Genomic DNA, 25,108 nt, shown 5'->3' with positions numbered 1-25,108 from the left:
CTCTCCTTTAAGTCTCTTTTCTTTCACTGCTGTGAGCAAGCCTGGAACTCATACAAAATTAAACATCTGCTCCATCCAGACTATAAAATCACTTAAAAAGATAGATGCCAAAATCCTCAACAAAATATTAGCAAACTGAATGTTAAAAAAAACATTCATCACGATCAAGTGGATTTACTCCAGGGTTGCAAGGGTGGTTCAATAATCACAAATCAATCGGCATGATACAACACATCAACAAGAGAAAGGACAAAAACCGTGTATCATCTCAATAGATGCAGAAAAAGCATTTGACAAAGTACAACATCCATTCATGAAAAAAACTCTCAACAAAGGAGGTTTACAGAGAACATACCTCAACACAGTAAAGGCCATATATGAAAACCCTACACCCAACATCATACTCAATGGTGAAAGACTGAGAGCTTTTCCTCTAAGATCAGGAACAAAACAAGGATGTCCACTCTCACCACTTTTATTCAACATAGTACTGAAGTCCTAACCATAGCAATCAAATAAGAAAAAGAGGAAAAAGGCATCTGGACTGGTAAAGAAGAAGTAAAACTTTCACTATTTGTAGATGACATGAGACCATATATAGAAAACCCTAAAGACTCCATCAAAAAAACCACTAGAACTGATAAATGAAATCAGTGAAGTCACAGAATACAAAATTAATATATAGAAATCTGTTGCATTTCTATACACTAATAATGAAGTAACAGAAAGAGAAATTAAGAAAACAATTCCATGTACAACTGCACCAAAAAGAGTAAAATACCTAGGAATAAACTTAACCAAAGAGATAAAAGACCTGTACTCCAAAAGCTATAAAACACTAACGAAAGCAACTGAAGATGACACAAACAAGTGGAGAGATATTCCATGCTCATGGGTTGGAAGAACCAGTATCGTTAAAATGTCTACACTACGCCAAGCAATCTACAGATTTAATGAATCCCTGTGAAAGGACCAATAGCATTTTTCACAGGACCAGAACAAATAATCCTAAAATTTGTATGAAACCACAAAAGATCCCGAAAAACCAAGGCAATCTTGAGAAAGGAGAATGAAGTTGAAGGTATCCCAATAGTAGATTTCAAGATACCCTACAAAGCTGTAGTAATCACAACAGTATGATACTGGAACAAAAACAGACAGATCAATGGGACAGAAGAGAGAGCCCACAAAGAAAGCCATGCTTATATGGTCAATTAATTTATGACAAAGGAGGCAGGATATAATAGTGGGGAAAAGACAGTCTCTTCAACAAATTGTGCTGGGAAAACTGGACAGCTACGTGTAAAAGAATGAAATTGAACCACTTTCTTAAACCATACACAAAAATAAAATCAAACTCCTAGAAGAAAACATAGGCAGTAGTTTCTCTGACATTGGCCATAGGGACATTTTTCTAGATAGGCCTCCTCAGGGAAGGGAAGCAAAAGCAAAAATAAACTATTGGGAGTACACCAAATAAAAGCTTTTGTGCAGCAGAGGAAGCCATCAACAAAACAAGGAAACCTACAGAATGGGAGAAGATATTTGCAGATGATATATCTGATGAGGGGTTAATATCCAAAATATGTAAAGAGCTTATAAAAATCAACACCCCCAAAATAAATAATGATTTAAAAATGTGCTGACATGTATCATTATTTTAAGTACTAAATGTGTTTGTTACAGATCTGCTGTATGTGGAGTGCTGAATACTTTCTGCTTGAGTTTCTATGTTTTTAAAATTAGTTGAGAAAATTTCCAAACTTTTAAGTCAGACAACTGTCATTTATACAGTAAGTTAATTCTTGCTCACTATGGTGAATCAATAGCATGTGACCCTGGGAGTACCTCTACTAGTATTTGTGTGAGGCAAATCAAATTGTGTAGAGAATTATAAAGCACCATCCCCATGACTGCTTCCCTTAAAAAGGCACTTGGCTTCTTTCAGGGTATTAGATTAAAAGACAAATACGGATGGAGAGAGAAGACCAGAACTGTCTGAAGCCGGCAGCGTTCAAGGAAGGTTAGTTAGCAACAGCAGATATGCAGAAGGCGCCTACTTTGTGGGGGAGCGTGTGTGCAAGACTGCACATGCTTACCCACACATGCACAGGAGTGACACAATTGAATTCATTCTTATGAAACAGGAGCAGTTCTGTGAGTAATATGTTTTATTCTCTCGCTATCATTATCTGAAAGCCAAACTCATGTCCATCTTTAAAACCCACTACAAACATTAACTTCTTCATTCAGCCTTTCTTGATCTCCTTGATTGAAAATTCTCTTTCCTCCTTTAAGCTTTCCCGGCCCTTTCTCAGTGCTCACTTTGTGAACAGTTATCCACGTGTCCCCTCTCTCATATGTGACTGACAACTCCTTGGGGACAGGGCTCAGGTCGACATCATTTTTCTGTTTTATAACATCCACTCCACCCTCCATATAGTGTTGCTCAGACATATACTGGTGAACATAGGAAAAAAAGGAGATGGCAAGAACGGCCAGCTCTGAAGGACAACTTCCTTATTTCCCTGGTGTTGGTCTCTGTGGTACAGGTCCCTGAGTTAGGAAATCATTTCATAGAGATTCTTCTTCTGAGCACCCCCTTGGGAGGGCATGGCCATGATGGCACACACCTTTCTGGAAGGCCAATAGGCCATCGGGCATGATGGGCAGCCCACTGGGAGAGTGAGTCACTAAGAGAACTTAGGTTAGCACACGCAGAACAAAGCTGCAGCTTCTCCCCTGGCAGGCTGAATCTCATCCTCTAAGGGACAACCAGGAAGGAAGTTTATTTTGAACATTTCACTGGGAATAACAAATAAAAACATCTGTTGAAAAGGAAGCCAGGTGTTGGGCAGGGGATGAGCACATTCTTTAATTCTCCCCTCTCCTCCAGGATCCAGTGGGGATTTCCATGTTGTGTTCATTAACACTAGTTAATGTAATTTTTGTGATAATTGTAGAGCAAATAGAGCAAACTCTCAAATATAATTAGGGAAAAGTGTTTCTAATTAACTTGTAACTCGTGAGTCCCAAGTAGAGCCACAAATCAATTATGCATTGTCAGACCTAACAAGTAAAACGTGCTGCACATTTCCATCCGGGCAAATAAACAAAACAAAACAAAACAAAACGCCCCTGGCCATACTTGCCTTTGAACCTTTGCAATGCTTGGGCATGCTCTGAAACTTAATTGGAGGGAAGCACCGGTATGTTTGAGGTCACTTCACTTTCTCTCTCTCCCATGAGCAAGAAAGCACACTGAAGTAAGAGGTAACCACGAATTCATTCTAATTGGCAAAAATGACATATGAGCCAGATATTTTCTTTGGATAATTTGGCTACCATTAGCAACAAATGATTTTGGCATCTCTCAAAACATATCTGCGCTTCCTCATCCCCCACCACTCACTGTGATTAATTGTTGGCCTGGAGAGAGAAGAAAGTGATGTTCCTCCAACATGCATGATCATGACCACAGCCAGCGGGGCTTGTTAAAAATATGGATTCCTGGGCTATTATCTTGGAGATCTGGGGCCCAGAAATCTTTATTTGACTGGGGGAATTGGGAAATCATTGGTATAAAGCGAACAGGCTTTGTGAACAGAGGACTGGGGAAGGTACTGCATTTCAACTGTGACACTGAGCAAGTTAAATCCGGCCTCAGGGGTCCTCTGGGGTGATCTAGGGCACCCAGCACAATGACTGGTAAGTGATGGGTATTCAGGGATGTTTGTTTGCCGCTTCTTGACATATAGGATGCAGAGAATACCCTGATTTTCAGGTTAGGCACACTGGGGACCAACAAGAATGTAAAAAGAGGAAATAATGTAATGTATCAGCTCCACAAATATCCAGTGGTATCTTACTCTGTGGCATACGTAATAAAGAAGGATTATAACACTGATTTATACAGCCAAGTCTATATCTTACCATAACATGAATTAGAACTCCTTTAGAAACACTTGATATCAAAATGTCTTGCTCACTGGAATGCAGATGCCACCATCTTGGTCATTAATAAAAGATCTACAACCTAGGGGAGGACAATCTATGATTGGAGGGAGGCTGGATTTCTGAAGACTGTGGACAGAGCTGGGCTTTCACCCTGGAACACTTAACCTCCAGACTTCATTTATGGGAGAGAGAAAGAAAAAAATATTTTATTTATTGATTGATTGATTGATTTGAGAGAGACGGACGGGGGGGGCAGAGGGAGAGGGATAAGCAGACTCCGCGATGAGCACAGAGCCCAACGCAGGGCTTGATCCCACAGCTCCGAGGTCATAACCCAAGCCGAAATCAAGAGTTGGACACTCAACAGACTGAGCCACCCAGGAGCCCCTGAGGTTCATTCTAAGTAATAAATTCCCATCACTTTCTCATCTCCATAGTCTGCTCCATTTTTCATCATCGCACTTGCCACTCCCTGAAATGACAGGTCTATTGTCTGTGTTGTCCACCAAAACATTACACACCACCACAACCATAACACAAAGCCCTAACGTTCCACAATGGTTCTGTTAATGGATATTAAAATTACACTCCAAGTTTTGATACAGTCCACTTCTTTCCATGTAAAGGAACTGAAATCCAGGACCCTCCCAGCCACGCCCTTTCTTTCTCCCTTCCTCCACCTGACTCCCTGGAATGCAAGCACCAGCATCCTGGCCATTAGGAAGAGTGCCATACCCAGGGAGGGTCTATGGCTAGAAGATACCTGGGTATTCACCAAGCACCTAACTTCACTGCCACACAGTAGATGCTCAACAATCATTTGTTTAACGAATGAATGAATTAGACTTATAGCGTACAGAGTGGTTTTAAACTAGAATTAAGAATGGGTTGAGCAGGAAGTCAATGGTGTGAATTTTCTAATTCGGTTAGACTTGGCCTGGCTGGGGAGGAAATGAGCCATCAGAACTGGTGCTCTGTGTAGGGTTCTAAGTCTTGCCGTCTGCCTTTGGATATAAGCGGGCTACCTGTTATAGACAGAAAACCCTAAAATGGTTAAAATGACCCTTTAGAGGAGATAAGAGCAGACATCTCTGTAAAGAATGTGTGATACGTAGCCGGTTAGGAAATGAGTTGGGGTCAAGAGGCAGACCAACCTCAGACACCCGTCTCTTCTCCCCTTCAGCAGGGTGCTGCGGAATGATTCCTCCTCAGGCCTGCTGTTTCCTTCCTGTGGGTGGAGCACAACGCATGCAGCACAGACCCTCACTCATTCCTTCCCTGCAAGGAGGAGGGACTTATCCAAATAATCAGCAGGCATGCAACAGCTTTGGCTGTTCTGTCTGTCCTCCGCCTCTTGGGAATGAGTGGCCAGAGGAAACTCTGGCTCCCGTGGTCTCCATGGAAATGTGTCCTGCGGGGCTGGTGGAGGAAGAGGAAGCCTTCCCCAACCCAGCGGCTGCCTGTGGACACGTCTACCTAATCCTGGTAGGATACCTGGCTTCGGTATTAGCCAACCCGCTTGGCAAACAGGCCTAGAGCCTGGCCTCCAGCCTGACTGCTAAGAGTAATGAGTTGATAATGTGGCTTCCCTCTTCAGTTTTGCTCAGAACTTGGTGTGGAAGAGAGGGCGCAGGAGTGGGTTCTATAAACTACGGCCTGAGGGCCAGCCATTTGCTTTTATACATAAAGTTTTATTGAGACCTAGCTACGACCAATTCTTTATGTACTGTCTACAGCTGTTTTCACACAATATAGGGAGAATTAAGTAGTTGTAACAGAGACCCTATGGCTTGCAAGCTAAAACAGTTATCATCTGGCCTTTCACAGGAAAAGTTTGCCAACTCCTATTCCGGAATCTAGAGGAATGTTGGGAAGGCTGAGGAATGCTTTCAGGTTTGGAAGCAAAGGAATCAGACTGCCAGAGGAATGCTTTCAGGTTTGGAAGCAAAGGAAAAGTAAAGGAAGGCAGGACTCAATGCCATCAAACACTGCTCTCCTGAAGACAAAAAAAGCGGAGTCCAAATGCAGGAGCAGGGTCAGCAGACAGAAGCTCAACTGAGCCTTGCCAAAACTTGTAGCAGAGTCGCAGAGGGAAGTGAACCACAGAAGCACCTCCAGTCAGAGCGGCAGAAAGAGCTGACGGAAGCTCTGGATCCTGGGGTCTGGAACATGGACAAGCAGGGAGACCTGAGTGGCACAGAGCAGAGATGCTCGTGGATGCCTGAGCTGCTGCTGAGGGGGACTCTGCAGGCTTTGTTGAGGAAAAGAAGTCACCTCAGTAAGAGCTGGTGTGGGGGTTTGTAGTGTGTCATCCTAGCGAGCCGAAACTATGCCTTCCCGATTTGTCTTCCTTCCTGGTTTCCGGGGTAAGTATGTCCACAGGAGAGATCTGCAGGCCATGTGGCAGGTGCTAGGGAAGCAGCAGGTGCTGGGCTCCTGGGCACCAGGCCCTGCCGCAGGCTGTGGGCATTCTCATGGGTCGGTTGGCTGCCTCACCTTCTCGGGGTGGGGCAATGGTGGCCACAGAGCTGCCGGCTCCCACCACTTCTTATCCAGCTTCCGCATGTGCTGGGCCAGGTGCGTGTGGAACGCTGTGGTCAAGGGAGCCAGCTTCTGTGTTTCTCTCACACGGTCAATATCCAGCCAATGAGAGGCAGAAGAGGGTACGTGTCTGTCCTCATGGGTGCCTGATGGTCCTTGCTCTCCCCTGCTTCATATCCAGCTTGTCTTCCTGATCTCTGCCTCCTGACCTATGTCAGCTTCCCACTCAGCACCAGACAGAGGTGAAGGCTTCCTTGGACTTCTTTACTTAGCTACTACCTTGGTAGTAGGTCTCAGCTTGATAATAAGTCCCTCTGACCCTATCACGTATACTGCTCATGCTTTTCTGGTCAAAGCCCAGCTGAGAAGCCTAATGGGGTGGCTTCCATTGCCAGGATCTAAATGTTGCAAGATGGCAGCAACATTTCCAATTCCATGGGTGGATTCATCTTCCCTTCAACTGGTAAATGCATGATACCAAAATTAACCTTTTGTTGGGATTTTGTCCCCTGATTCATTTTAAATTCGCCGATGGTGGACTCTGGAAGCTAGGCACCGTCGGACTGGCCTCTCCTAACTGATTAAACCCAAAAAGATCTCCAATTACTCATCTTTCTTCAAATACAGTGGTTGGCAGAACAATGGTCCTCTAAAAGTGTCCATATCCTAATCCCCAGAACCTGTGAATGTGTGACCTTTTACTGAAGATGTGATTAATTTAAGATGGGCAGATCATCCTAGAGATTCTTCTGGATTATCCAGGTGGGCCCAACTAATCACATAGGTCCTTAAAAGCAGAGAACCACTCCTGACGAAATGAAAGTGGGTCTCCAGTCAAGGAATGTGGGCAGCTCTAGTAGCCAGAAAAGCCAAGGACTGTACCCTAGAGTCTCTGGAAAGGAACATAGCCCTGTTGATATCCTGATTTTAGCCCAGTGAGACTTATGTTGGACTTCTAACCTCTGGAACTGGAAGGTAATAAACTTGCATTGTTTTACGTGGCTAGATTTTTGGAAATATATTGTAGAAGAAATACATAACCACTATAGACTTCACTGAGTGGCTGCTATGGCCTTGGTTGGGGCTGGCCTTGGGGTGCATACCTGTGTCTGGGATAACTGCTCTTAGGGCTTAGGATGGCTTCTTTTCTACAGGTGATGGGCATGGGCCAGGGTTCACACCCCTGGACAGTGAGATGGGTAGCAGTTGACACTGAAACAAAGTATTGTTGAGACCCTGAAAGTATGTCAACAATTCCAGCATGAGGTAGCCCTGGGTTACCTAAAGAGAGACAGAGGGACAGGGAACCTTCTGGCAGAGGCCGTGCAGAAGAGAAAAGCTTGGGAGGATGATCTTCCTACTTTAGTTAACTTAAGAATTGTGAACTTTGAACTTTAACACACAAGGGCAAGAGATACTGATTTTTAGGCTTTAATTCCTTTGACATTAAAGTCTTTGGACTTCAACATAAAAGTGGGTTGAAACTTTGATTTTTAATTTCTCCTTGGGAATTTGATATTTGGTGGGGCTTATATTAACATTCGAGGCACCTCTACATTGCTGACATTCCATTATTGGAATGTCTCTATTCAGTTTTATCTTTGTGATACTGTTTAGTTTTATGACAGAACTTCTGATATGTTATGTTGGTCAACATGGCTGGACATGACTTGGGATATGAAATAAATCTGGGATTTAATTTTACATTTTGTGAACATGGTGACTCTGAATTTGATTTAAATGGTGTGCTATCCTGACCCATTTCAGCACCTCTTAATATAATATATGAAACACCCACCGGGAGTCCCAGGTGATCACCAAAAAGCTCAGGAAGATAGAGGAGAGGCTACCTTGACAAAATGCTTAGCTCCTGCTTTGGAGAGATGAGACATGCTTCTAGGTGATCACAGGAAAAGGGATAAGCGAAAACAGAGTGGAAGATACCGGTAGGGAAAATGCTTCCCCTCTGTTCCAGTGTCTCTTTCCATGAAGGGTGTTTAGTTAATGTTACACCCTAGACTTCTTTTGAAATAGTAAACTCACTTGGCTAACAGACCTGAAGGGATGCCTCCAGCTTGGCTTCTATCAGTAATAGAGGCCATACTTAATAATATTTACACTTTGTGGTAGCTGTGAAACTGTTCAGAATTCATGCAGGCAAGAGATTATTAATGGGAACATAATGGAACAAAGAGAATGGAAGGAGCAATCCAGCGGATGAGACATTTTATTTAATTTCTGTACTATGCAAAATAGATGGGAGGTGAGTTGGCTGGAGAAGTTGGAGTGGAAGCCAGGACAGCCCAGGATAAACACAGAGGGGACTCCATCCCAGTGATCCAAGGAGGTGGCTGAGTGTCTTAGTGGAACCTAGGGAAGATTCATTCTCCACTCCTACCCAGGTGGAAAGAACACCTGGCAGCCAGAAAATCACTGGCCCCTCCCCATAGGTCAGACACATAAACAACTCAGAAGACTATTCTCCAAAGAGATTGACGGCACTGAGGGAGAACGGAAACACTAATGTGGATATCTGAGTCTTAGAGAAAAGTCCTCCTCCTCCTCAAGATACTTGAAGGGCTCCCCATCACAACAGCTCATGCCTACCTGCTCACCTGAAGCCAAGCTCAGTTAATAAGCTTCACTGATATGCACAGCTCTCAAACTCTCTACTCTTTCTGTCTTAAAAATGAGCAGAGATTTCATCCTTTTTTAAATCACTGAATAATATTCCATTGTATATATATGCCACATCTTTTTTATCCATTCTTCAGTTGATGGGCACTTGGGCTGTTTCTATAATTTGAAAGTTCATTGTGTATAACCATCATTCAAGTAGTATTGTTCCTTAAAATATATGGTTTTGTAAACTTATGTGTAGAACATATGGGAATAGCCATGTGCTCAACTGCTTGAAACTATACTGTGTATAAACCTTCATTAAAGCAACATCTTCTTTCATAAAAAAAAAAGAACAGAAAACTGAGGGTCTCTCCACATTTAAAGTAAGCCTGCAAAATTAATGAGAAAGACTCCCATAAAAACAAATAGAAAGAAATGACACCAGAGAAAGGTGAGATGATTGATAAACAGAAAACAAACTTTAGTTCTAAATAATATCCTTAGAGAAATGCAAGAATAGTTTACATTCATAAAATAAGAATTGAGATTATAAAAAAAACACAAGAGTTCTTAGAATTAAAATAATGATACTATTAATATTAATAATAATAATATCTCCTAGATCCCTGCAAAAAATAAAAACCCTCATCAATAGGTTGAGAGAAATTTTGGATACTGGAGAAATCTCTCATGATAAAAAGACAAAGGGCTCCAAATAATACATGAAAATATAAGAGAGAGGTAAAGTCCAAGAGGTTCAAAATCTGACCACCAACAATTCTAAAAAGAGAGGATGGAGAAAATGAACCAATTAAAAAAAAAACACACACACAAGTTTTCTGGCACTGAAGGTCATGACTCTTTAAGATGGAAATGTCCAATTCCAATGAATTTTTAAAAAAGCACAAACCTAGGTATCTCATCACAGACTTTTATGTATCAGGGATAAAATTAACTTATAGAAAATATTCCCAAGAAAAATAATTTCTATCCAACCATATCCAATAAATATCAATCATGTATGAGGATTTAATACTGACATATTCAGAATTTCATCTCCTAAACACCTCAGTTAATTACTTAATATTTGAAACTTATAAGAGAATAAACCAAGAGAGAGGACAGCCTGGGATCTAGGAGACAGATGTCCCAACCCTGGAGAACAATGCAGAAATTCTAGAGAGCAGTCATCAAATTCTGCCCCCCAAATAGAGGATTCTGCTCATGAGATTTCTGGAAAACCAGGGAACTGATGACCAAAATCACAAATTGAAATGGTGGGCATTGTAGATGATGAAGGATCTGTTAGATATGATCCTAGAAATCATTTCTTTGACAAGGATCATCACTTTGGACCCACTGGGAAAGAAATTTGATGGCTGGGTGACCACATGGGTCTGCTCTTCCATCATAATGCAAAGGCTACTCTCTGGCTTTCAACTTTTGAATTGAGCTATAGAAAACCTTGGAAGACTGACTCTGGTTACAGAATAGATTGCAAATATATTCAACCTTGACACTGTAAAAGTCAAGTATGATGACAGAGGTTGTGAAGAAGGGTGAAGACATAGAGCACTAATATTCTTATCTTATAAAATGGGTGATGAGATAATGTTTTTATTCGATTGAAAAGATAGAAGCTTAACTTTGAAGTTACCAATGCATTTGCTGAGGAACCAAGGAATAAAGATCCCATCACTTTGGAAAGGAGAAGGCATGAGTGGTGAAAATATGAAAAATCCTTCTCCCTCATAGTAGAAAGTCAATATGAAAAGCCTATGATAACTGATTACATAGAGTGAAATAAGCATATCATTTAAAGACATGGAATAAACACGAGAAAACAAAACAAAACAAAACAACAACAACAAAAAAAAACAAAGCAAAAGCTGAGACTGAAAGCCTCTGAGGGACTGGAGTATCTAATACCAGAGGACAGATGAGGCAGGGGACTGTCGTTTTCATTAAGAGCATCTTTATACAATTTCATTTTTTACCGTATATAGCCATTACTTTGATTGAAAATATTAAAATGCATTTAATTATCATCTTTGCCACTTCAAATCCTTCACAAGTAAATGCTTTAAAAAGATGCATTAAGAAATCAGGCCAACTGATTAAGCAACACGATTAAGTCCTCATGGTTCTACATTTATCTGCATTGCTTTATTTCCTCGACAAACAAATGTGTTTGCGCACATCTGGGAAAAGATGAAGGACCTCCTGGATCTGGGTATGTATTAGTTTCCTAGGGCTGCCATAATAAAGTACCACCAATTAAGTGGCCAAGACAACAGAAACTTACTATCACCGTTCTGGAGGCTGGAAGTCAAAGATCAAGATGTCACCAGGGTTGGTTCCTTCCAAGGCTGTGAAGAGAATCTGCTCCCAGCCTCTTTCCTGGCTTCTGGTGTTTTTGGGCAAACTGTGGCATTCTTTGCCTCGAGGAAGCATTACCCCATCTCTGCCTTCATGTTCACATGGCCTTCTCCCTGTGTGTATCTGTGTCTGAATTTCTCTTCATAGGGACACCAGCTATGTCAGATTAACAGCCCACTGTACTCTAATATCCTAACTTAACTAATTACATCTGAGTCACGTTTTGAGGGGCTATGGGTTAGGGCTTTAACATACGAATTTGGGGGGCACGTAATTCAACGTATAACAGACTGGGCATTAAATCAACTGACATAATGCTAGTAAGTAAAAGAGTTAAACTGAGGCCTGTCTCTTTAATTAAAAGGAAAGACTATCTGGGTATTTGAAGCACAAGATGCAAGAATATACCCTGCTCCTGGAGAATCGGAACTCTTAAGGACACTTGCTTTCAACAGAAATAAAAGTTATTTATTAAGTTTTATGGTTTAATAAAAACTGGTTTATTATGATTTGTAAAGCATTCTGAAATCTTTAGTTGGGCATTTCAAAATTTAGGTTGATTATTTCCATATTTAGAGAGAGAAAAATTATATTAGTCAAGCCCAAAGGACATGCAACATTTGTAACCAAAGTTTATTTGCTTAGGATATTTCAAGTAATGGCTAGCATATAATAGCTTCAACTGGATTTAAATAAAATTCTGATCATCATTTCATAGTAATTATTGCATAGGAAGAAAATTATTTATTGCAAGGCCTAACAGGCAGAAGCAAAATATATTCTGCTGTGAATAGATATTGCAGTGCAAACAGGCAGATTTTTTTAAGCATGCATGCTTATGTGTTGAATGTAAATGCATGTAAATAGCTCAATTTTAACATTTTATTATTGTTCAAACAGTTTGCCAAGGAATACTTAGTAAATAATTTAAAGCTCTGCAAGAACATTTCTTTCTTTTAGTCTTTTATTGTTTATAATTTGGTGCTCTACATCCTTCTGGTTATATAGCCTAGGTCTAATCTAAAATCTTGTTTAGAAACATGCTTTATTATTTTTTAAAAATCACTGACATTGTTCTTTTTGGTATCTGTTTACAAGACATCTTAATTTGTAAATATCTAAAAGAGGAATTCAAAGGATACTTCACCTTCCCTTCCCCTATACATATAGATTGTTAACACACATTGGTTTTCATGCATTTGCTAATATTCAGGGAGGAGGATGCAGGAGAGAAAGCTCCCTTGTACTGACGGGGCTCTGTCACGTACTGAGTCCTTAGTCCTTGCTGGACTTCTATTAGGTCTGCTGCAGACTTACAACAGAAGTAAAGGGCATAGTTGTTTCACTTAAATCACTGTTTTATTAATTCATGCCTGCATATCTAACCTAATCCTAAAAAGCTTTGAGGAGGGTCCTTGTGACAATGTGACTACAGCAGTGAAGAGAGGCTTTTTACCCTTACGGTGCCATCATGAGCCTTGGTGCTCCTCTAATTAAGTTTCCAAAACGTAGACACATTTGTCAGCAACACCCTTTTTCATATTTAGCAGACAGCAGGGCATGGGTGGGACAATTCCAAACAGAGCCGCCGAGCATCCCAGTGGGCTCTGGTGGAAGCACCGTGTGGGTCCGCTGAACGTCAACCCTGCACGTGCAGATGTCCAAGGATTAGCGCACACCTGACACCCGCAGAAATTCCAAAGCACTTGAAAAATGAAAGATGAAGGATGAATGGAGAGTGTGAGCTTAGTGTAGCAAAGCGTTTACCAGGCGTGGGGGGAGACAAGAGTCTCGGAGGAGGAGTAGAAAGAGAATGACAGATAAGATAAATGGGGGATTTGATGTCCTTGAGGTTAAATCAGTTGGCTGTACTAAAATACTGGAATCCCAAAGCTCCCCAGAAGCCAACAGAATCTAAGCTTTCATAGCTCACTGTGGCAGAGGAGGGCTGGGCTGATGCTGAAGATGAACATGACTCTCTAAGGCTCTTTGAGGTGAATTCATTTGCCTCATTTTACTTTTGCTCAGGCAGTGTAGTCAGCACTGGCTTGATCTGGATCATTCATGCTATGTCTACATAGAAGTTAGCAGAACCTTGCCAGTTTCCAGGCACCCTCAGATTTCTGCCAGCATGGGAGTTTAGAAGGCTTTATTGCTACAGACTGGCCTGCAGCAGCAAGTCCTTCCACACTGGAATGTTCTAGTACGTGGTTGCTTCTGATTTCCCTTTCTAGGGCAGTAGCTTGGCTAAGGTGCTTATCGTGTTTCAATAGTGTCCACCATGGCAACTCCAGAAACCATGAGCTTCAACCCATCGAAACGTTTTAACAACATGTGTTTCTTTGAAAAACTTAAAATTCATGCCTAGAGTGCAGCCATGCTCAATAAGACCGTGACTCTGGAACAGCAGAAAATATCTACTGAAGTAGCAACCACTGTCATTGTGGAACCATTCAGCCCCAGTGGCCTGGATGGAGTCATGACAGAAGTCAGCATTTCTTCCAGGAAGGGACGTGGGATGAGTCTCGGCCACAAGCACGTGCTGATGCAGAAACACTGGGCCATGATGTGACAATGGGTACAAACCTTTGTTCTTCCCCGAAGGAGCAGGAGAAGGGGCATGTGTACTCTGTCTGTATATCAAGTACTCCATCTTTCCCATAGCCAAAGCTTCACCAGGAAAGGAAACTTCTCCACATTCTGTTACCTACCTTTGATGTTTCCAAAGGAGGCTCGCATAGAAATGTTTGATGCTGCCCAGGTACATTAAATGGAAGACATCCAGCATCTGTCAGAAGCAGGGCTGCCTAGTAGCTCTGAATATCGGAAGAAGCATGGGCATGCTGCAGCAGATGAGCTAAGGGGACAGAGCCACTGCTGCTATTTCCTTCTGGTTTACACCATCAATCACCTCAGCCTTTTGCATGTGGCCAAGTTTCCTTGGCAATGAGATAAGCCATCCCAGAGGGTTTTGTGTTGGGGCAAATCCAAATTTTAGCAAAATCCAGATCTTTTAAAATCATGAAATGGATGCATAACGTGCATAGCAGAAGGTGTTCTGTAGGCCTCATGCATCCAACTGGCAAGGCCTTGATGCACAGAAGCACCACGATGTTTGTTTTCCATCATACATATGGAGTCCTTTCTCTCAATCTCAAAGTAGGGATGGGGTCTCTCCCAACCATAATGGTAGGGTATACTTTCAATTATTTAGTTCACCCCCCAAACTATCCTACACATCATAATATGTGCGTAACAATAGTTTTACCTTAACTGACCCATATGAGTTTGGTGTAAAACATCACTTTAATAACACTGTAACCTTAACAACTAATTTTTTTTTCTAGAAAGACAATTCTCCACTTAGAGAAACACAAAAAAGAAAGCAAAAAAGAAAAGTACCTGGGGTCTAGTTCTAATTTAGCTGCGAGTGGGAAAGAGATGTGACAATAACCTTAAAGGGTATACATTTAAGAAAACAGGCTGAAGCTGGGAGTCTTAACCTTAGCCTGGACAAATACTTATGGCTCTCAGCTTGAGTAATGTATTTTCTTAAAAAAAAAACCAAGTTCACATATATCTCATGAGTGTAGCTTCAAGGAAGTTATGGAATCAAGACAGAAGATCAGTGGCATCACGGAGAATTAAGAGATCCTTTTTTGAGAATCAACCTTGCAATCAACCATTTGCCAAACACTTAGAGGGGAACTCTGATGAATGAAAAACCAAATATCACCTAAAACAACAATGTGGATAATCAAGAAGAGTACTCTGAAAGCCCATCCTGAGGCCACTTACATTGTTAGCACTCCAGCAAGTAAAACTGCACATTTAGAAGGTGAGAGACAAGAGTGAAAGCTAATGTTTACATGTTATTCCAATGTTCACACATACGCCGAGAAAGGTACTGCTAAACGCTTAGATGTTCTCATTCATCAAATCCTCATGGCGCTATGAGGTGCAATGCTAGTGACCTCTACTTTACAAAACTCAAAAGTTCTGTGTTCACAGAAAGACATGCTCTCATGTTCACGTTTGAGAAAGTCCCTATATGTAAATATGTAAAAATATAATATAAACATATATGTAAATATATAATATATGCACATAATATATATGTAAATATATAAATATATGTAAGAGAAATTCCCTAATATGTAATCCTACCACCTAGGGACTTTTAGTAGGCATAAATATTTTTTTCAAGAAATTAACTGTGAAGTACCATGAGATCTCTGTTCTTAATCACATTATAAACCAAAATATATACCTTATTAATAACAATTCATATATCTTGTCCTTTTACGAATACTTATTTAATGCCATTTTAATGATCACCTGAGGGTGTTGTAAGATGCTGAGCTACTTCTAAATCAAGTGACAAAACTGAAATTGGGTCATAGAATTTTAGAAGGGTTATGTTTGCGGCATTCTAATGATCTCATTTGGTCAATCCACAGGTGTTAAATTAGATACCTTTTAATTCGCTTGTTCAGCTCATGCGTATCGGGACTGTCCATGGTTATCCGCCCCCTGAGAAGCCCCTCACCCACCATCCTTGGTTAGCATGTTTGCTACCGTGCTGGATCATGGAGCCTTTGTCTTGAGAGGCAGGTGTACTGTTAATAAGGATTCTAACCTGTGACCAGCTCCCGGATCTCCAGGTCGGTGGTCTTGCGGAGTAACCTCACCAGCGCTGGAATGCCACCGCAGTTTTTCAGGGCAATTTTATTATCATCGTTGGCCTTCCCGTACACCAAGTTTCTCAAGGCTCCACAGGCACTACGGTGGACTTCTGTCATCCGATGATCCAGCAGGTCCACCAGGAGCTGGATGCCTCCTTGTCTCCTTATCTGCAAGAACACAGGGCACAACTTTTGCCTTAGAGAGTAAGCTTTCACTATGTAGATCAAAATGGGTTTTTCTTATGGAGCAATTGCTAAAATTAATGTGACTGAACTGACTTAGAGCACACAAAGGAAAAAAGAAAACAAACCAGTGTTCTTAGATTTGACTGCCTTTACTTGCTTTCATATCCTACTGATAACATTTCTAACATACCTCCTTTCAAGTTGTAGATTTTGAAAAGCTGATTTTTACTCATAAGGGAGGTCTTGGATACTTCTCTCTATAAAAATACGGCCCATATTCATGGCATGAGGCAGATGGAGGAGCAAGAGAAACTTCTTGCTCCTGAGACTTATCAAATTTAACCACTCTCTTAAAGGGCCGTGGGACTGATGTACAAAATGTTAAGATTACGCTTAATCAGAACATCCTCCCAACATTTTAAAGAAGCCAGAAGCTGATGAGAAACCAGAAGAACTGACACCAGGATTTTCATCTAAGAAGCCCAGGATGAGAAAGTCACAACGAGAGCCAGTCAGAACACTAAGACCATTACATGTTACGTGTAACTCAGGTATTTGATTAATACCAACAAAATCACATTAAATTTTGATGTTCCTTTTACTCAAAATAGTTTTGATTTTTCAAAATAAGCAAATGAAAAAAAAAAAACACCTCGCAATATGTCTCTAGATGGGTTTATTCCTTGCTGTCCTTTAATGTTTAGACCAAGTTTTAAATTAAAACTGAAAACCAATGGGCTAGTTACCATATAGACCATTTCATGGAGTTTTCATTAGTAAAGCTATATTTGAGCATTTCTGCATTTATATGGAAAAAAATAACACGATTCATTAATACCGTCTTCTTTTTTTTTTTAATTTCCATGTCCCTCTCAGGGATGGAAAAATTATGGTTTGTTGTGAACGGTTATAATTTGGCACTTTCCCTACTTAGTTTTCTTATCACAGAAAACTCATTCATCCCCCAGATGTGCTGGACACATGGCGACATCCCCACCCTTTCAAAGCGGCGAAAATGCAACTTTCTCTGGGAAGCTACTCCAACCACACTATTTAAAACTGCACCCTGAACCAGACCCCTCCCCAGTCCGGCATTCTTGTTTTACCTTAATCTGTTACAGAATCCTTCATATCCTTTGCCATGCCCTAACTTCTTTATTATGTGTATTGTCATTGACTGTCTGCTAGAACATATGTTCTTGGAGGGCAAGTCTGTTCTTGTTCACTCCGAGATCTCTATCGCTATCCCAAGTGCAGTGCCAGCCCCATAGCAGATGCTGAACAAAAATTTGTTCAGTGAATGAGGAGGGAGACTCTATTACTGGAGACAGTCATGTTTCTCCGATTTGTTAGAACTTGGCTTTTCAAAACCAAGTAATCTCTCTCTTTTCAGGACAAAAAACCCCCCAAAACAAAACACACACACACACAAAAAAACCCCCAAAACAACCCTTTCTGAGAACAGCTAGGAACGTCTCCAGGTGGCTACTGCAGTGCTTCCTACACCAGCTTCCACGTAAAATGAGGGCCTGCATCATCCACATGACGTGGGCCATCTGAGAATTCAGAATCTGCCTGTAGGCATGCCTTTGATCCACCCACAAAATGAACACAGAGAAGGTTGAAGGTCTCACAGAACTCCTGGGCTCAGAGTCCCTGATTTGGAGAACACGGATGTGGTGTTTCACGTATCTCACGTCCTGTGGGAAGGACCAGGGATGGAAGAGGGAAGGACAGACACCAGGACACCAGGACAGGGCTGTGGAGGAGGCCACTAGCTTCCCTGAGATGTCTACACAGCCTATGGTGGTGAGTGCATGCAGGGAAAGTGGCTACGCCTGTTACTGGGTCCATGAAAAAAAGTGAGAAAGAAGCAGAAAACAACTTTTCCCCAATGTAGAGTTCTACCAGTGTTTGCTTGGCCCCCCACTCAAGAGAGATGCAGTTTGTAATCACTACATACGTGTTCCACACGTGCATCTGTGTTACAACCACACCCACATTATGATAATACTTCAGGGAGGATGTTTTATAGTTCACCGACTGGTTACATGTTAAAAGCAGACAGTGTAGTAAATCTGTCTATCCACCTATCTATCTAATCTATCCATCTTATCTATATATTTAGCTATATTGTATATTACAATTAGTATTCCTAATTTTATAACTTATTTTCCCATTCATATAACTTAATGCATTAAGCTACTAAAATACTATTTCAAAGCATTAAAAGAAAAATGAATTCAAAACAAATGCAGTATCAATTCTTGATAGTACAGTGTGAACACAGTGTTTGCAGGGTGCCCCTAAATAATGCCATATATCTAAATTTATAATGAAATCTCAAGTCTATTTTAATCTATCTAGAAAAACACAACTAAGCTGATAAACCTTTTCTTTTGCTCTTCTTTTGGGGGCATCACTGGATCATATATAAAAAAACCTGTTTTCTTGGGTTGAATTTGATCTAAGAATTTGGGAATCCTAAAGCCAAACATTAGTGAGAATTGAGTTCACAGACGTGAAATGTGATGGCCGTTGGTTCGGCCTCCTCCTGCTTACCCCCGTCATCCCAAAAGGACCGGGGCGGGGGGGGGGGTGAGGTGAGAGGTGGACTCTCAGTTCCCTTGCAGGGTCTCTATCCATGGCAGGACTTCTGGGCGCCGTGGGCTGCTGTGGACGGGTCCGGCTGCTGTCCTCCGCCCTCCCCTCCCTGCTTTGCTTTTCTCCTGGATCCTGCCTCCCATTAACTTCTCCCTGCACCCAGTTCTTCTTGTTTCTTCTTATATCCAACCCTAAACTCCTATAAGACTCCAAACAAACCTATGTTAAACGTTAATAAAGTACAACTTCTCTTTGAAAAATGATCAGGGGAAACTCTTTTCTTTGAAATGACCCCTTTATTTCCTCTCCCACTAACCCGCCAACAATCTCTTTTCCATTTATGCTCCCCGTTGGGCACTCCATGCCCAACAGGCGGGGCCCGTATTCTGGCTCACATGCCATCATTCCAGGCCAGTTCACCCTCTCCCCTTTCTCCCTTCATCATCTTCATGCAGCGTTCTTCAAAAGTCTATGTTTAATATTTATTAAAACAGTGCTAATCAAATGTCATATAATATCAGATCTAAATATACGTAAAATAGAATAAAACGCACAAGAAGACCATCTGCCCTATCATAATAAGTTAGTAAATATCAGACGAATGGAAGAATAGTGTGGTTGGTTGTCCTGTTAGTTTCCTTTTTCCTTCTCCCTATTATTTTTACTACTTCAAAACAGACATTATTTTTAGAGCAGTTTTACATTCACAGCAAAATTGTGCAAAAAGTACAGAGAGTTCCCATGTTCCACTTGCCCCCACACGTACACAGCCTCCCCCATTATCACATGTACTGAGTGCTACTTTGATTACAAATGATGAACCTCCAATGACATGTCATAATCACTCCAAGTCCACAGTCTACAGTAGAGTTCACTCTCCGTGTGGCGCATTCTTTGGGTCTTGGAAATGTATAATGACACGTATCCACGATTATAGTATCTAGTATCATACAGAGTAATTCCACTGCCCTAAAGTGCCCTGTGCCCTATTCATCCCTTCCTTCCCCCAGCCTCTGGAAACCACTGATCTTTTCCTTTTCTTCATGGTTTGCCTTTTCCAGAATATCACAGAGTTAGAATCACATAGTATCTAGCCTTTACAGATTGGCTTCTTTCACCCAGTAAGATATGCATTTAAGATTTCCTCATGTCTTTTCATGGTGTGATAGCTCATTTCTTTTTAGTGTTGAATAATATTCCATTGTGTGGATGTAGTACACTTTATATACCCATTCATCTACTAAAGGACAGCATGGTTGCTTCCAAGTTTTGGCAATTATAAATAAAGCTGCTATCCATAATCATTTGTATGTTTTTGTATAGACATAAGTTTTCAAATCCTTTGGGTCAGTGCCCAGGAGCACAATTGCTGCATTGTATAATAAGAGTATGTGAGTATGTTTAGTTTTGTAAGAAACTGCCAAATAGTCTTTCACAGTGTTTGTACCATTTTGCATTCCTACCAGAAACGGATGAGAGTTCTTGTTGCTACATATCATCGCCAGCATTTAGCATTGTTACTGTTTTTTTTTCTTTATTATTTTGGCCATTCTAATGGTTTATAGTGGCATTTCATTGTGTTGCCTTCCCTTTTAAAACTGACTTGTGATTCAGATTTACTTACATTAATACCAATGACTGAATAAAAGCCATCAATGTTGAAATACAGACAGGGAAAACGATAGCTTGAATTAGATCTGGAACGAACAAATTTCCAATCTGCTACTTTACTGAACTTGATGGACTCAAAGAATGACTGGAAACGTCTTTTCATACATAACTTGAGTAGACAACCATAAATTCATTAACTAAATGATTCTTTGATAGATGGTCCACTTTAGTCAGCTGTTCCTATGCCAATAGCTCACATTTATTTGTATGTTTTGCTGTAAACTTCAGGTATCTAGATTGAGAGAGTAGTCTCCAAGAAGTAAGGAAGATGGAGGCTGATGAGCCCCACAGCAGGAGAAATAAAAAGATCAACCAATCAAACAAAGCAAAACGATGCCCTTCTGCTTGTGCTTTCAGGTCGTTTAGAGAGAGGGCATTCTTCAACTTGACACCGACAGTCTCTTGGGGATGAAGGTTGGGATGCATGTGCACAGAATCAGTGAGGCTCACCCAGTCTGTTATCAGGGGAGAGTGAAAATTGCCTCCACACCTTTGCCAAACAGTAAGCTACTGTTTTCACAATTTAAACTCTGGAAGTAAAAGTATCTAAAAATCGTTCAAGAGTAAGATGCAATGGTTTTCTTCCTTGTCTTTTCATTACAAGGCAGAATACATATAAGCCTTTTAAATCAGGAAACAAATGGATAGGCAATTAAATTCAGCACAAGAAAAAAATGCAGGTAATGCAATATCACCTGTTGCAAAAAAAGGGGGGGGGCCTTGCCGCTTAGTGAACTTGTTACTCTTAACGTTATCTGCATTAAGAATAAAATATATTTACCGATGAATTAGCTATTATCATTAAATTGATATCAACATCAGTGAATAATTTAGAACATATCCAATTACAGCAGTGTTTGCGAGCTCATGGCAGTCTTCATAAAATGATAATGATGATGATGATGGATAGTGGCTTACAGAGCACTTTACCAGGGAATAGAATTCCTCTTGGGGGCACCTATTTTCATTTAGAGAAATGCTAGGAAAAGTTGCTTTAAGGATAGTGAGATGCTGCGGGCAAGGGCTACAGGTGTTCTTGGCAACAAAAGATCGCTCAGCTACTGTGCATCTGAAATGAGTAGGGACTTGGAACTGAGTGGGGGAAGAAGAAAGAAGCTGGAGTAGCCTTCTTTTTAACCTCCTGGTGATTAAAGAAGGTCCTTAAATAGCTAAGGACCTGGGTAAACATTTCCATACCTCTCAAGGATCTACTCGGTTTTAAGCAAAGTGGCTATGTCTTTGGGCTTCTGGTTAGTCCTGAGAGAAACTAAGCTGGATCTGTAAATTTTAATAATGGACCGCTGGATTAATAAGATACAGCACCCCTCCTCTCACTTTACATATTTGTAAGCAACCAACTCACAAGGTCTGCAAAATGGTTCACAGAAAGCTGACTAAAAGCTTGGACTCAGTGATTTTAGTAAATTCTTAATTAACTGTTATTTTTCAGTGGTATTAGTTTAAACAATAAAAAATAGATACAATTGTTTTCTATTCCCTACTGGTGTTTAAAAATTACATAATTTTCTCTGCTTAAGAAGCTACTGGAAGATACAAAGTTTGTGGATCTGAAGCCAGAGGCTGAACCAGGGGTAACTGAAACTCACTTTTCCATTTTAATGAAGAAACTACAACGTTATCACAGTTTGTAAAATACATATTTTACCTCACTGAATTCCATCCCTTACCCTTAAAGTAAAGCCAGTTAACCAGTCAGTATTTCCAGATAGTTTGAATTGATGTGGGTACCTGTAGTTGCCTCTGAGCAACCCAGAAGTACAATTGATAAAGGCTAAAGTTTTTTTTTAGTTTTAAGGTAGAAATTATTTTTGAGAATTTTGAGAGAAAATATATCTCTATAGTTGTGCAAAACGATCTACTTTCTCCATTCCACAGGTGAACCAAGACGGATTACGTTTCTTTTTAAATTATGTGTTAGAGAGCAAGTGTATTGCAGTGTTTGGAGGCGGTGCTAGCTATGAGGCTGGAGCAACAAGGTTCAAATCATTCTCCCTCTCTTAAACCTGTGTCCCCTGAGGCAAGTTACTTAAATGTCTGCAAAACACAAAGAAAATGTGAACCTGTCTCATGGGGTTGTTTTCAGGAGTCAACGAAACTTCAAATGTGAATTATTTAACAAAGAGCTCAACAAATATTATCTGTCAAGGAAATACCACTGTATTAACTTGTTAAAGGATATTCTTTTTTTTTTTTTTTAAAGATTTTGTTTATGTATTTGAGAGAGAGAGAATGAGAGACAGAGAGCATGAGAGGGAGGAGGGTCAGAGGGAGAAGCAGACTCCCCGCTGAGCAGGGAGCCCGATGCGGGACTCGATCCCGGGACTCCAGGATCATGACCTGAGCCGAAGGCAGTCGCTTAACAAACTGAGCCACCCAGGCGCCCAAAGGATATTCTTAATTGACTTAATGCCTGGTCAATATATGAATGAACTTAGTGAGAGCATCATATATAACATATGATAGAGTCAGTGAAAGGTACACAATTCAGAGTTACAGCTTCATAAATTTTGTTTAGTGTGTAGACTGTTTATTATCTAATAGATCATTAATCTCATCTAGTGTATAACTAATGAGATTAAATAAGGAATATATTTATTCTAGAATGAACTGTAGTCATGCTGTTGTCATTTAAAAAATATCAAAGCGTGCTGCATCAATATTGTACCCATGACATATTTTGCTAGATAGATTTCCAAGGAAGTACAGGAATTAATTAATCTGTGTTTTTAAAAAGAACAGAAGTGCAGTGGTTTTTCTTGTTATGGTAAATTAACTGATCAAAAAAAGGCATTGAAAAATAATTTTGAGGTGATACTAATTAGAAATAAAAGAAAATCCTTTTCTGAAATATAGAGAGAATCATTAAGCAAAAAGAGACAAAGACCATGTTTTGGTTTAACAAATTAGCTTCTAATGAACAGATTTAAAAATGCAACTGGTAGCAAATGATGCAACCAGTCACAAAAGATCTAACCGGTAATAAATTGAATGACTGCGAAGGTTCTAGTCTCATGCAGATTTCCCAGGTGCTACTCCTGTGGATGTAGGAGTTCTGGCTTCACGTCCATCTGTGTCTAGCAGAAAGCTAGTTGGTTTTTGAACATATGGAAAAGATGAAGTCTGCGAATACATTATTACTGTTGTTTGATTTCCCTTTTCTTCCCAGTGTAAAAGACCCCCACATTCGAGATCTTTGTCACCCTGCACATATTTCCAAACCCAGCTCCCGCCCCGTTCAACACGTCCTCAGGTGGCACTCAGGACCTTCACCAAGGCATCTGCCTATACCTATAACAACATGAACATCTTGAAGGGAGATTCTGGACATTTTTCCTTTCTTACTATCCTCAATTTTAGAGAAGTAGCTGATATTGTATTAGGTTATGAATCGGTAATAGGTTCCAGGCCATAACCCTGATTAAAGAAAACCATTTCTTAGGAAAATATCTCCGAAATGATCTATTTTTAGCAATTCGATATTTCCACTTCTCATCACCCTCATGATCCCACTCTTTAAATAAAGGAAAGAGGGGGGAAAGACCTTTATTTTAGTCTGAATGTGAATCATGATTCCACACCGTAATGCATTTTATGGGACACTTTAAAAAAAAAAAACAAGTTACCCGAAACACCACAAACATTACATTTCCCACAGTCCTTGGCCCTTTCTATCCCCTCTTTTGCTAACTGATCACGGACCGTGAACTCTTCCAGACATCTCCCTGTCTCAGAATGGAACACAGTCAGTCTACATGGATGAACATTGAAAATCTTGCTTGCCCACCAATGAAGCCAGCGTAGAGGCCAACGAGCCTCAGAACCTTCCATCCGGAGGCCGAGGCTGACACCTTACATCTCAACTCGGTTCTCAGAACTGCTGTGTGCCAAAGGTAAGCTTCAACACTCCTTTTCAAGAGCACCCAGGTAAGGCCCCCACTTTTCCTTTTTTTAACAAGAAAGAATTTCTTTCTTTTTTTTTTTTGAAAGATTCCATTTACTTGACAGAGAGAGACACAGCGAGAGAGGGAACACAAGCAGGGGGAGTGGGAGAGGGAGAAGCAGGCTTCCCGCCGAGCAGGGAGCCCGATGTGGGGCTCGATCCCAGGACCCTGGGACCATGACCCGAGCCGAAGGCAGACGCTTAATGACTGAGCCACCCAGGAGCCCCAACAAGAAAGAATTTCAAGCGATTCCACACATTCCTTTTCTGAAGACCCCACTCAGACACACTCACCATGTTCCAAAAAAGTCTAATGGTTTCTATTATCTGGCACAGTGTTTGTGCTGTCCTTGTAGATATGGAATACAACATCACAAAGTAGCGGCAATCACAGAGAATGCCTGCGATAAAAGTCTCCCTTACTATGTTCCAGATTGAACTCAATCAACATATTTGTGAATGACAAAGCTAAATTCATATATCGTTCAGCATCTCACAGAGA

At 40.8% G+C, this 25,108-nt stretch overlaps 1 protein-coding gene across 2 annotated transcripts in view; it reads right to left on the bottom strand.

Moving 5' to 3' along the window:
* Positions 1 to 25,108, bottom strand: part of CTNND2 (catenin delta 2) — a 564,215-nt gene that overhangs the window by 190,372 nt on the left and 348,735 nt on the right. For both annotated transcript variants that reach the window (XM_088023533.1, XM_088023534.1), the window contains one exon: positions 16,139 to 16,352. In XM_088023533.1, the coding sequence (XP_087879659.1) occupies positions 16,139 to 16,352 (214 nt within the window). The remainder of the gene's footprint in view (positions 1 to 16,138; positions 16,353 to 25,108) is intronic.

Source organism: Eumetopias jubatus, unplaced genomic scaffold (genome assembly GCF_037043125.1).
Source record: "Eumetopias jubatus isolate StellerSeaLion01/CBP00866 unplaced genomic scaffold, mEumJub1_p1.0 scaffold_5, whole genome shotgun sequence".
Classification (NCBI taxonomy): domain Eukaryota; kingdom Metazoa; phylum Chordata; class Mammalia; order Carnivora; family Otariidae; genus Eumetopias; species Eumetopias jubatus.
Note: the sequence above shows the minus strand (reverse complement) of the source record. Positions and strands in the feature narration are given on the sequence as shown.